The sequence below is a fragment of the Lepisosteus platostomus genome, chromosome 16 (assembly GCF_059453375.1).
Source record: "Lepisosteus platostomus isolate fLepPlt1 chromosome 16, fLepPlt1.hap1, whole genome shotgun sequence".
NCBI lineage: Eukaryota > Metazoa > Chordata > Actinopteri > Semionotiformes > Lepisosteidae > Lepisosteus > Lepisosteus platostomus.
Window position 1 is genome coordinate 2,675,861 of NC_142626.1, and position 12,714 is coordinate 2,688,574.

The 12,714-nt window shown below is 55.5% G+C and overlaps 1 protein-coding gene across 11 annotated transcripts in view; it reads left to right on the plus strand.

Moving 5' to 3' along the window:
* Positions 1–12,714, plus strand: part of nrxn2b (neurexin 2b) — a 626,275-nt gene that overhangs the window by 33,926 nt on the left and 579,635 nt on the right. For 10 of the 11 annotated variants that reach the window (XM_088608835.1, XM_088608836.1, XM_088608828.1 and 7 more), the window contains exon 2: positions 6,368–7,834. In XM_088608835.1, coding sequence (XP_088464961.1) covers positions 7,123–7,834 — 712 coding nt within the window. In that variant the 5' untranslated portion in view covers positions 6,368–7,122. Of the gene's footprint in view, positions 1–4,951; positions 5,145–6,367; positions 7,835–12,714 lie in introns of those variants that run through there. The other variant, XM_088608830.1, reaches the window with a different exon arrangement.

Sequence of the window (12,714 nt, forward strand, 5' to 3'; positions counted from 1 at the left end):
AGCCCTGTTCCTTCCTTCTCTGGGGAGCTGTGGCGATGCCCGCTGGCCCAATTGTTTTGGTGCCCTGAGTCGCAGCCTTCCAAACCAGATCCCCCCCAGTGTCCTGCGTCCCCCTAAAACTGCATTAGTACCGGCCCTTTGAACTTGCTCTCTGCCCTCTCAGTCCACGATCCCCGCAGATCGCGCCCGACTCGACGTCCAGAATTGCCCCGAACCCGGGGTTCCGATGAGCTTTTTCCAAGTTCATTCATCTGTCAGTCCTGCCGTAAACCAAGCACGCAGAGGAGCGAGATCTCGCTCTCCAGGTCTACGGTGCGAATGCAGACAGACGCCGACGAGACGATGCTATAGACAATATATAGACATAGACAGTTCTGACAGGGTACAGGGTACATCGAGTGCAATGTGCATAGCGCAAAAGACAGGGTGTGTTTGTTTGTTTTGTTGTTGTTTTTTGCCAGAAAAGCGCTATATAAGTGTAAGCACGTTTTATTATCACGGAAAAGGCCGCGTTTCCCCACCGCCGGTGCAGCGGGTAGTAGTGGTCGAGTCGGTCGCTCTCCCTGAAGCTTAGGCGGCTCGGCAAAGGGGCGACACCTCTGTAACGAAACGCCAAACCCTTTTAATGACATCCCAGCCCTTTAATGAGATGCAAATTCAAGGCCTCCAGCGTGCGAGGCGCCGATTGCTTTTCGACGCCGTGCTGGAGATAGTGATCGGGTGTCGTGCACTGGAGCCAATTCGATCTGAATGGCCTCTCGCGCGCCGTCTCCCTGGCCATCTGCACGCGCGTGGGGTGGGGAGTTATTTATTTTTTTTATTGCCTGCCAGAGCTGTCAGGGTCTATATTCCTGGTTGCTGAAAGCAAAAGAGCAGAGAGAGAGAGAGAGAGTGAGAAAAACGAGTTTGCACCTCTTAAAAAAAACCTCAACAACAACAAACAGAAAACGGGCTCGTTGTGCGATGAGAAGCGATTAAGTCGTTCCCAGTGTTGTGTGTCAGATAAATAAGCTGCTTGAAATCACTCCAATTTGGAGGTGCTGATTAGCTATTCACTCTCACCCCCCTCCCTCCTCCCCTCTCCTCTCCTCCATTTCGACTCGTGCCTTCTCCCTCCTGCCTCAGGTAGCCCGACGCTTGGACCCCGCTGTTAGGGTGCTGCTTACTGTGGGATTTTAATGGCGCTGCTCTCACCCGCACCATGGGGTGGCAAGTGGGGGGGTGGCGGTTACTGCCGAGCACTTAACGAGAACAATCGGTGGTAAATCGCATTGATCGCCGCCTGCCGAAACCCACCCCCACTTTTATTTTTACGGCTGTTTTTTTTTGTGTGTGTGTGTGCAAATCGCTCCAGCTGAAACAGAGCCGGGTGGGGGGGTGGGATGGTGGTGTGCAGGCTAGGAGGAGATACGCTCCGTGTGGAATACTTGCGCACGGGTTTAGTCAACAGAATAGCTCGTGGTACCCTGCTGCTCGGCAGTAGCAAAGAGATCGCACACTCATTCAGCGGATCAGGGCCCTGTTCGTGCTCCAGCTGGACCCCAAACCCGATGTGAGATAACTGAGCTTTTATCGATCCTAGCAAGCAAGGGGCAAGGTGTTCTACAGGAGCAACTCTATTTGGGGGGGGTTATAACCAGTGTTGAGAATCATCCGAGGAGCTGCTGCAAAATGGCCGCCCCATTTTCAACCCCGAAATGAATTCAGTGAAACACCTCCACTTCCATCCGTATGGTCGGAGGAGGCATCTCGGGCAAGCAGGCAGGGCCGCGACTATTCAAAAACATAAAGAGCAACCGGAGAGGGAGGGAGAGAGAGAGAGAGGGAGGGTGGCATTCAGGCCTTCTTCCCTCTTGGGGAATTTTTCATTCCAGAAATCTCGGCTGGCCCGTTTCCCATGAATCCCATGGAGCTGGCTTCACTAGCCCGGCTGGAACAGGTTATTTTTTCTCGGACTGTCACGGATGTCGGGAGGGACGAACCGCGGAAGGGCAGGGGAGCGATAAAGACCCTATGCGGAGCGGCGAGACGGGGGTCAGCCCGGGCTCAGCTGTTCAGGGAACGCCGTGTAGAAACCTGTGCCCTCAGGTAGCGGACGTGGGGCGACCCGGTGCTAGGCGGGTCTCAGGACATCCGGACGCCTATGCCGAGCCAAGGCAGACTGAAAGACCCGGAAATATATAGCCCCAGAGAGAGAGACACACCGGAAGGGCAGCAGAGAACCGGAAATGAGAGACAGGACGGAGAAAGAGCGCCCCCTGGCTGCAGAGGGTGTGACACGGCCGGCAGCGGACCGCTTGCGTGACGGAGCGCCTCCCGTTTGTTTGTTTGTTTGTTTGTTTGCACGGAATACCGCGGGCTTCCACCTCCCTCCTGTCCCCTGCCCTCCGTGCGAAAGGGACCCGGCGGGAAGGCTGTCTCGCGCAGCGCAGCCGCGACGCTGTAACAGACTCTCCCCCTTCAAAACGGCCCAGGGCCGACGGCACTCGTCCCTCCCGGTTTCCTCCCGGTTCGGCGCAAGGCAGGGTACCACCTGGAAGGGACGCCAGTCCGTCACGGGGCACGCGTGACCCATGTGAACTTCGGGAGACCGTGCAGACTCCTTACAGACAGGTCCCAGGGCCCTAGTGTGGAGAGGCAGCAGTGCTCACCACTGCGCCCTTGTACCGTGCTCTGACTAACCCTTAGTAACTAAAACTGACTCCTGTACGACGAGCAAAAGCGATAAGTTTATCACATCTACTTGAGAGCTGTCCATATCTGTGAGCAATTTGGTCAACAGCGGTAGATTAGCCTTAGAGTGTGACGTTCCTACTGTTGTCACTGTTGTACGTAACATCAGGATTATATTAGACAATGTCCAGCGGGATTTCATTTTTGGAATGCACACATTTCTAAGATCGGAGGACTAAGAGGTGCTTTTATATTTTAATTGGGGGGTACATTGATCTAAGTACATTACTCAGGGTTTGCCAAACACTACATTAGAACACCAAGTTTCCCGACTGTAAGAGGTCTTTTGGCTCGCCCGTCTTGTTTGGTCGGCTGGATTGTATCCGATTCCCAAATCTCGTCTTGCCCGTTTCCTTTAAGGATCTCAAAATGGGTCCCCTCCCGTTTCCGGTTTTTAATGGGCCTGTGTTTTATTTCCCCCTCCTGTCATCAGGCCCTGGAGTGAACGATCACTTTATCGGCCCTATACAATTTCTTGCATTAGGAACTTGTCTTTTCGCAGACCCCAGCTTGCTCTCCAGGAGACACAGAGACAGGGAGAGAGAAGCTGGGGGTCAGAGCGCAGGGTCGGCCATTTATACGGCGCCCCTGGAGCAGCTGGGGGTGAAGGGCCTGGCTCAGGGGCCCGACGGAGTAGGATTCCTCTGCCGGCTGTGGGATTCGAACCGGCAACCTCCCAGCCACAGAGCCACTGCTCTGGAAAAAAAAGCAGCCCTCCCTTCAGCACAGGGAATCAAGTGCTGTTTTCGGCCCTGATAAAGGCCAGGTCCGGTTTGTTTTGTCAGCTCCTGATCCCCTCAGACTGAGGCAGGCACCACAGAGGGGCCAGCACAACGCGGTTATGTCATCCGTCAGCCTTCTCCGCGCGCGCGGACAGCTTGGCCACGTCTTGGCTTCTCCTGCTATTCTGGGATCTTCTTTTTTCCTGAGGAATATTAAAACCGTCTCTGCTGGAGCCTGCGGTTAATTAATGCTCCAGGCCAAGGCCAGACTGACAGATGAGCTCTAGCAGGAGCTGTGAGGAGCGAAGATTTATGGCCCTCCTAGACTGCCGCATATGTGTGTGTGTGTGTATCTTTGGCATACTCCTGGATAAAAATACATTCTGAATATGCAGATATCAGCTTTTTTGGGGAGAAAAAAAGCACAGAGCTGAATTATAACTGTGATTAGAAAGTTCCATGAGTTTGCATCGTTTCCATAAATGCGATTCGACACGAATCCCTTTCGTACCGCCAACTACCTTTGTTTCACAGATAACTTATTCATGAGTTAAAGTACGTGTTTTTTTTTAAAACTTTGTTTCAACTCTTTTTCTCCTTTTCTGTTGATTGAGTTCAGAGGCAACTCAAATCTAGATCTAGATCTCCTTCCCCAGCCCGACGACGGAGTCCTGCAAACTGTTTTTTTTTCTTTTAATTGTTGTGCTTTAATCAACGTGGACCCAGGCCGAACAAGAGAGGCCGAACACATGCCCTTTTCAGCAGCAGGCGCTAGAAAACGTAAATAGATCATGAAAATAAAACTCCTCGGTTGAGACAGCACTGAAACAGGTGTCTCCGCACCGAGGGGTTTTGTACGTGGCGGTTGGTACTCAAGAGCTGAAAAACTGAAAAAATAAAATGGCGAGTGCTTTCGCCGCCTGGCAGCGTGACCTTAATTTCGAAACACACACACGACTTGAGGGCTCTTTTGAAAAGCGTTAAGTGAATCGTGACACCGAAGAGTGCTTGAGCCCCGGCCTTTGCGTCTCCCGGGAGCTCTGGGGCTGTTTTCTCCGGCAGGTGTTTCCAGAGAGCCGGGCGGTGGGTTGCGCCTTTTGAGGCTGGTCGAAAAAAGTTTTTTTTTTTGGTTGTTGTTCCCTGGCGTGGCGCCAGACGTTTCGGCCACAGCCCGGTTTCCGCGGCCTCGCCTTTTGGCGGCCCGGGACAGAAAATGGCGGGAGGAGGAGGAGTCGCCGGCGGCGGCGGGAACCGAGTTCGCTGGTTTCGGTTGAGTTTATCCGCCATACGCCCAACCCCAGGGCAAGGAAACGCTTATTGGCACGTCTGCTCCGACGCCAAAGCACAAACACATACCAGCTGGCAGCAACAACAACAACAAAAACAGCAACAAAGTGATATAACATACACCTCCAATACAAGTCAGCGCAAGCAGCGCGCAAAAAAAAAAAGATAACACCTGTGCCAGTCGGAAATGAACTCTTTCCCGCCTCTGGGGGGGAAACAAACGACTCAATTTCCGCCTGGAATAATGTCCCCTCAAACATTTTTGCAGCGTCTCTGGGAGTATGTAGAGTAGAAGCCTGGTTTTCGGGTTAAAACCCAAGAATATCACCCGGCAGTTTACGGGGAGAAGGCGTCGCCTCCCGCTCCCCCTGGGAAACACAATCGCCATGGAGGACACGGCCGGTAGGGTTTCCTCGGCTCCTGTCTCCCTCTTCCTAAATACTAAGGTACCACTTCCTAAAATACCCATGTGGAGTGCGTGTATCTGTCAACGAACTAGTGGCGTTTGCTCTTTAAAGTATTTCTGTGAAAAACAAAGACACCCCCCCACTAGCACTGCGAACGTTGCTTGAATGAATATTAAAAATGCAAATGGCGGTGGCGGTTCTTGATATGCCCCAGTTTGACTGCCTGGTAGAGATTTGCTGGTTAAATACCCAAGAATATTCGGAATTACCGCCGCGCTGTGTAATTTTTTTGTTATTTCGTAATGGAACAGAGACGCGGGTCTCTCTGTGAATGGCGGTTACAGAGCGTCGAGTGATTTTCCCGAGAAAGGACAGGGGTTTGACGTTGGACGGCGAAAATGAAATGTCGCAGATGTAATTGGGAAGGGTCGGAAAAATGGGGCGAGAGGTCGGGGAAACGCGGAACCCCCCCAAGGCATCGATGTTTCAGAGCTCTCCCGTTTTAAAACGAGATTTGAAAGGCAGCCATCTGTAGTAAACTCTGCGAGTTTCTCTTCGTACTACAGCTGGTGTACATCGTGTGGTGGTTTTATTTGCGTGTCCAGTCCTCGAATAACATAAGACTAATATTTACCATAAGAAAAGTGCTTTAATATGATGATATATGATCCTGCAGCCCCACTGGAGACTCAGCAGGTGTGAGCCTGGCCAGTGCCTGGAGGGGAGACCCCTGGTAAAGCTGAGGCTGCTGCTGGAAGAGGTGTTAGTGGGGCCAGCAGGGGGCGCTCACCCTGCGGTCTGTGTGGGTTCTGATGCCCCAGTATAGTGACGGGGACACTACACTGTTAAAAGGCGCTGTACTTTGGATTAGATGTAAAACCAAGGTCCTGACTCTCTGCGGTCATTAAAAACCCCAGGGTGTTTCTCGAGAAGAGTAGGGGTGTTACCCCAGTGTCCTGGCCCAATTTCCCCCTGGCCTTTACCCATCATGGCCTCCTAATAACCCCCCCTCTCTGAACTGGCTCCATCACTCTACTCTCCTCCCCACTGAGAGCTGGGGTGTGGGGAGCGGACTGGCGCCTCATCCAGGTGGGGGTACACACTGCTGGGGGTGGGTGAGGGGATCCCCATGACCTGTACAGAACTCTGAGTGGAGGCTCCAGAAAGGCGCCCTAGAAGTGTGAGGAGTATTCATGTATCTATGTATTTGTCTTCCAGAGCCGGGGCCTGGAGGATGGATGGACCGTCTCTCCTTTAGAGTACTGGCAGAGTAGCTCCCTGGAGACCGGTTGCAGTCGAACCCAGGCGGCTTAAGGAAACGGGACCCCGGAACCATGTGCTTCATTCGCAGCGTGAGAGAGACCAGATAGCCGTGACCGAACCCCTCATCCTGCTGCGGAACAAAAACAAACGGGAACAAGTCCCCCCCTTCCACCCCCAATCTCCCCCCGTCTCCCCCTTTTCCCCCCAGGGAAAAACACACACACACACACCCACCCACAAACAATCAAAACATTCGGGTTCGGATACCAGTGCGGTTTTTTGTGTGCAACCTTGTAGAGGGGGGGGGACAGAGAAAAAGGATCCAGCCCTGGGCGATCGCTGGCTGGGAAGGAGCGACGACCCCCCCACCCCAGCTCCCACCCCTCCCGTTCCTCCCCACCCCTCCGTTCTCGACTAATGGATGTGCCTAGGAGGGAAACTACAGGACACCCCCTAAAGGAAAGCAACCTTTGACCTGTGTAGGATTCTGGGTCGGCAACTGACGTCATCTGCGGCGACCTCTTTTACCTCCTGCGGGGCGGATTGGTTTGAACCGTGATTCTTTGTGGCAGCGAGGGAATAGATCAGGAGAGTAACATCGGACAGCTGAAGAACAACAGCGCTCCCTTCCTCATCCTCCTCCTCCTACGTAGTGGATTAAAACGACAAGGGGAGGCTGTGCTGCAGAGGGATCGCTCTCTTCCGCAAAGATGGCGCGAGCGTGCCTGTCCGCGAGGGTCTTGCTGTGGGCCCTGGCTTTCCTGCTGGCGGGGGCGACCGTGGCGGGGCTGGAGTTCGGCGGGGCGCCGGGGCAGTGGGCCCGGTACGCCCGCTGGGAGGCGGGTTCGGGCGGCGAGCTGAGCTTCAGCCTGAAGACCAACGCCACCCGGGCCCTGGTGCTGTACCTGGACGACGGGGGCAACTGCGACTTCCTGGAGCTGCTGATCGCGGGCGGCAGGCTGCAGCTGCGCTTCGCCATCCACTGTGCCGAGCCCGCCACCGTGCACGCGGAGACGCCGGTGGGCGACGACCGCTGGCACATGGTGCTGCTCACCCGCAACTACCGCGAGACCATGCTGGTGGTGGACAGCGAGGCCAAGGTGGCCGAGGTCAAGTCCAAGCGCCGGGAGATGGCGGTGGTCAGCGACCTCTTCGTGGGCGGCATCCCCCCCGACGTGCGGCTCTCGGCCCTCACCTCCAGCACCGTCAAGTACGAGCCCCCCTTCCAGGGCCTCATCGCCAACCTGAAGGTGGGCGAGACCCCCCCGACCCTCCTCAACAGCCAGGGCATCCAGAGCGACCTGGAATATCTTTGCGCCAGGCAGAACCCCTGCCTCAACGGCGGGATCTGCTCCGTCCACCACGAGGAGGTCCACTGCGACTGCACCCTCACCCGCTACAGGGGGAAGTACTGCAACGAAGGTAAGGGGCGGAGCCGGCAGGCTGCGGGGCGGGGCCGAGGTGTGGGTGGGGGCGGAGCCGGGTGGTGGTGGGTGGAGCAAAGGCGGGGCTGAGTTGGACTGGGCGGGGCTGGGTGGGGTGTGGCTGGGAGGGGCTGGGCAGCGGGTGTACGGTAACGGGGGGAGGCAGGAAAGGGGTTCCCAAAATTTTGGGGCGGCTGTAAGCCCACCCCGGTGTCCCATCTAAACCCCACCGCCCACGCTGTGCTTACGAGGGGAGTTGGGCATAAAGGTTTCCAAGATCCATCTTGTCTCTCGTTACCGCCGTCGTATGCAGCACCTTGTGGTGGTCAGTTGTAAAACCAGGACTGGATCAGGACCCCCGGATGCAGCGGGAGGCCGTTGCCGCACAGGAGCCAATTGCAGGGACCTGTGTGAAAATGAGGAGGGGGCAGGTGCCGTTTCACTGCAGAACAGCCCCGCGCTGGATGTGAATTACAGTACATGCAGGCGACACGCTAGGGCAGCGTCCCATAAACCTGCACGGTTCGGGCACAGTGGTTTGCAAACCTACGGGATTGTAATTCCAAAATGATTAGCCCATCAATCTCCCCCCCTCCACATTTGGGGAAGGGATTTATAACTGCATATAAACCAGCAGGAAGGAAGAGCATCAGTGGGTCAGCATCATGAATACAGATCAGCCTGGCTCTTATTACCCCGGTCTGTTGCAGAGAGTCGGTATGGCGTTGACTGCCTGTCAGTCTATTGTTTCTTCCGTCTTTCGCCCATCTTCCCTTTTCCACCTGTTTCTCTCTCTCTCTCCCTCCTTCAGTCAGCCCAGTGTACCCGCTGGTCTGTCTCTCCCCCTGCTCTCTTTCTCCCTGAGCTTCTTCCCTGTCCGGTGTGTCATTGTCCCTGTGCCTTTGGTCCCTCTCTCCTCCCACAGCACTCGTCCGGTAGATCACTGCTCTCTTTCTCTCTCTCCCCCTCTCTCCCTGCCTCTGCCGTCTCTCCCCCCTTCGCCTCTCGTCTTGCTGTTTTTTCGCCCCTGCTCTCTCCTTCCGCCTGCTGTCTTCCTCTCTCTGTCAGTGGGGTGCTCAGGACCACTGACTGCACGGTACCCAAGTGTTGCCTCCGTTCAGGAGGGCCAGAAATGTCTGCGCTTCACTGACAGAGCTCTGAAAACCCAGGCACGGCCTCGTTTGTTATTGTTTTTTTGCCTCTTTTGCGATGTTTTATTTAAAGGACATATCCTCCCTCCTTTTTCCTGCACGGCAGTGCTCCTCTCGTTCGGTGCCACGCTTGCTCTCTTCTTCTTCTGCTGTCGAACTTCGTGGCCGAGACGGCGGCCAGGTTCTCTGCCGTGTGGCAGTCGGCACTCTTGAAGTGAAGGTATCGGCCCCTTTTTTCTCTCTGTACCCTGCCGGGAAGCAGGGGGGTGTCTAACATCCCGCGTCTGTACTTGAGAGCGAATGAGAGGCAGGGCCGAGCAGTTCCAGTCTTTATCCTAAGCCTTTGTTCTGCGCCTCTGTGCGAAATCTGAAATGCTTTTACGTGATCCATCTGCTTCAGACCGCTCTCCACGGGCGGTATACAAAGCAGGGACGTGTTAGGGTGTGCTTAGTGTTTTGTTACAGCTGTGTTATCTGTGCTGCGTGAACGTTGCTCCCAGCCGGTATTATCCAGCGCCGGCTCCTCTGTTCTTTAATGGGAATTTGAATCGGATAGATTGATTTTTTTTTTTAACGTTCAGTGAAGGGATGAGGCAGGAGTGAACTTCTAGAGGCTCAGCTTGGAGGGGGGGGTGGGGGGGTGTGTGCTGATGTGCGCCAGGTCTTTGTCGGAATGGTTTGAAACGCCCTCCAGCGAAACCGACGTCTAGGATGGTTTTTTTCCCATCCCTTGGTGGTCAAGACCTGAGGACAAAGGTCCACAATGGGTCAACCCCCCCCCGCACGCGCTCACAGTAGGGTGCGAAAACTAGGAGGGGCTTGACGTTGTGGAGTCTCGTGACGTCCGAGCCTCAGAAGGGGAAAGAGAGAGGACAAAAGCACATTTTCAGGTGAGCCGGAGCGCCGTCAAGGTGCTGTGATCGTCTCTGGGGGAAGGGGTGTAGGCCTGTGAAATGAGGACAGTCCTGGCAAGAGGACATCTGTGCTGAAGCCCTTCTTTCCAGCTGGCTCTGGCCCCTTCGAGCATTGTGCCGGGTGGGGTGGGGGGGGGTAATGTGTTTCAGTAGGTCTTAAAGAATTTCCACTCCTACCCTGTCACACCCAAGTACTGCAGTTTTGGATTATCGCAATTGACCCCCCCCCCCCGGTGAAAAGCCATCCAGATGAGCTGCCGTCACCCGTCAATGTGCAGTTCCTGCCCGCTGGGGTGACTGTAATTGAAATGGATTACTTGTCAGCGCGGGTCGCTGGTTCTTATAATTGATTGTGATCCCGATCCCCCTGCTACGAAACCCATCCGCCCTCGGAAGGGAAAACGAGACCTCCCTTCCTGCGCGGCTGAGGAGGGCAGGAGGAGGGATCAGGAGCCGGAGCCCGATCGGACCCGCCCCGCGGGAGCCCCTGGCTTCTGGCCGGCTTTGGCGTCATGCGGAGAGGGCTCTCGGCGTGCTGGCGGGTGGCAGGGGCGTCTTCGTTCCGAACCCCTCAAGGCCCCCCCCCCCCCCACACACTCTTGGCTCGGGAGAGGCCCGCTGAATATCCCAACAAGCCACACGCGTGAGGAGCTTTGCTGGAATCCTGGCTTGAGGATCCTGCATGAATAAAAATAAATAAATAAATAAATAAATAAAAAACCCGCCGGTGACGCATCTTTCCCTAGCTCGCAGCTGCAGGCTCAGCACTCTCCTGCTCTGTCGCAGCAGAGACCGCGGTGCCTGGCCTGCGTTCGCTCAGCCGAGGGACCCTCCTGTAGGCTTCTTCCCAGGCAGTGAAAGTGGGGTCAGAGGTCAGTGAGGGGGCCTGGCGATAGCCACCCGTTTTCTAACTGCTTTGTCCAAAATGCAGTTTGGGTTGCGGACGCAGCCGGAGCCTTTCCCAGCAAGCGGTGGGCTCAAGACAGGACACACCCTGGGCGGGACGCCACCCAGGCGCACAGGCTCACACCAGGGCCAGTTTTCCCAGAAGCCAGTCAACCCACCAGCCTGCCTCTGGGCTGTGGGAGGGAACCCCCGTGAACCCGGAGGGAACGCGCAAACTCCCCCCCAGACAGGTCTCCCAGAATCGAACCCAGGCTCCCCAGCGCCATTTCTGGCCTCATTTCTCTTCAGCCTTCATGATGACTCATGAGCCTGAAGTCCCCTAATGAGGGGAAAGTTCTAGAAGTGCAGTAAACCATTATGGTAGACGGAAAATGGCATAGCACACCAAGACAGGGGAATAAATCTACCCGACAGCGTGCAGCTTTTCTGAGACGGATGTCCTAAATGACCTAGCATCTCGTCGGGACGGGTATATCGGAGCGCAGGGGTGCGCCGGCGCAGAATTATAGCTCCCAAGCGCTGCGTGGTGTGCAGCCAGCACAGAGATTTATTCCTAAATCCGCCGCCAGGATGTTTCTTTAAGAAACGGATGAGCTGCGTTTCCCCGCAGCGCTTGCATTCCCAGCAGCCTAACGAGCCAGATGGGCTCGGTTTGTCAGGTTTTTCAGATGCGGGGTGGGGTGGGGGGGGGCGCAGAGGTGTTACAGCTGAATGAGGTGAGAACAAGACTGCGTTAGCGTCTGCGCACCCGCGAAAGCGCCGCCGATTCGCGGTCGGGAAGTCAGCGCTGTGAAGAGATCAGTGCTGCCTTGAGGGCCATATATCACTCGGGTAATGGTATGTTAACCTTGCTGACACCAGCAAGAACCCATTGGGAATGATTGATGCACTCGCAATTAGCTTGTCTTGTATAAATAAACGCATCGGGAATGAATTGGGTCCAATTTGCACATCTGGCCCTGTGCAGATTCGGATCGCACACGCGTCCCGATCGCCTCGCCTGGATCGCCGGCCTCACGTTGTCACGGCCGCTGTGAAACGGTAGCTGTTGGGCGCATGACAGAGCATCACTCATTACAGGGGACCCAACCTTTTTTGTTAACAACAGGGGCCATCAGTAACAGCTGTCTTAATTGTTGTGGCGGGGGGGGGGGTGGGGTTGCATAGTTGGACTGTAGTAACCATGGGCTGCCTCAAGAGGGAGCAGCACAGGGCCCCAGACGCATTAGCCAGCAGCCATATCACTCTGCAGGTCCCCGCCGGCAGCCCCACTGGAGCTCCGCATGGGTGAGCCTGGCCAGTACCTGGAGGGGGAGACTCCTGGGAGACCTGAGGTTGCTGCTGGGAGAGGTGCCAGTAGGGGGTGCTGTGTCGGTCCTGATGCCCCAGTATAGGGCACGGTATACCGTAAAAAGGAACCATCCTTTGGATGAGATGTAAAACCGAGGTCCTGACTCTCTGTGGTCATTAAAAAAATAAATAAGAAAGAGTAGAGGTATCCTGGCCAAATTTCCCCTTGGTCTTTACCCATCATAAATCATAAATGGGTACCCCTCCTAAACTTGAAAGTTCAGAACCACAAGCACATGAGCCTTTTATACTGTCTCTGTTGGGTTATTTTTCCTCATCGGGGCTCGTGAGCTGCCCGACCCTGTAGTCAGCGCTGTCCTGTCGCCAGTGATGGGGCGCTGGCCGCTTAAGCCCGCCTTTCGGCAGATGGCGGCTACCTGCACGGCCTCTCTGCACAGCGCTGCACAGATGGCCTCCCCCCCCCCACCCCAGCTCCTGCCGGACGGCCAATCTGCTGGACCTGGGGAGGTGGGGATGGGGGTTCTGCTTGTTGGCAGTTCTGCCGTTCAGGTTTAACTTTATTAAAGCAGTCGAGTCCCACTGTATATAAGAATCTG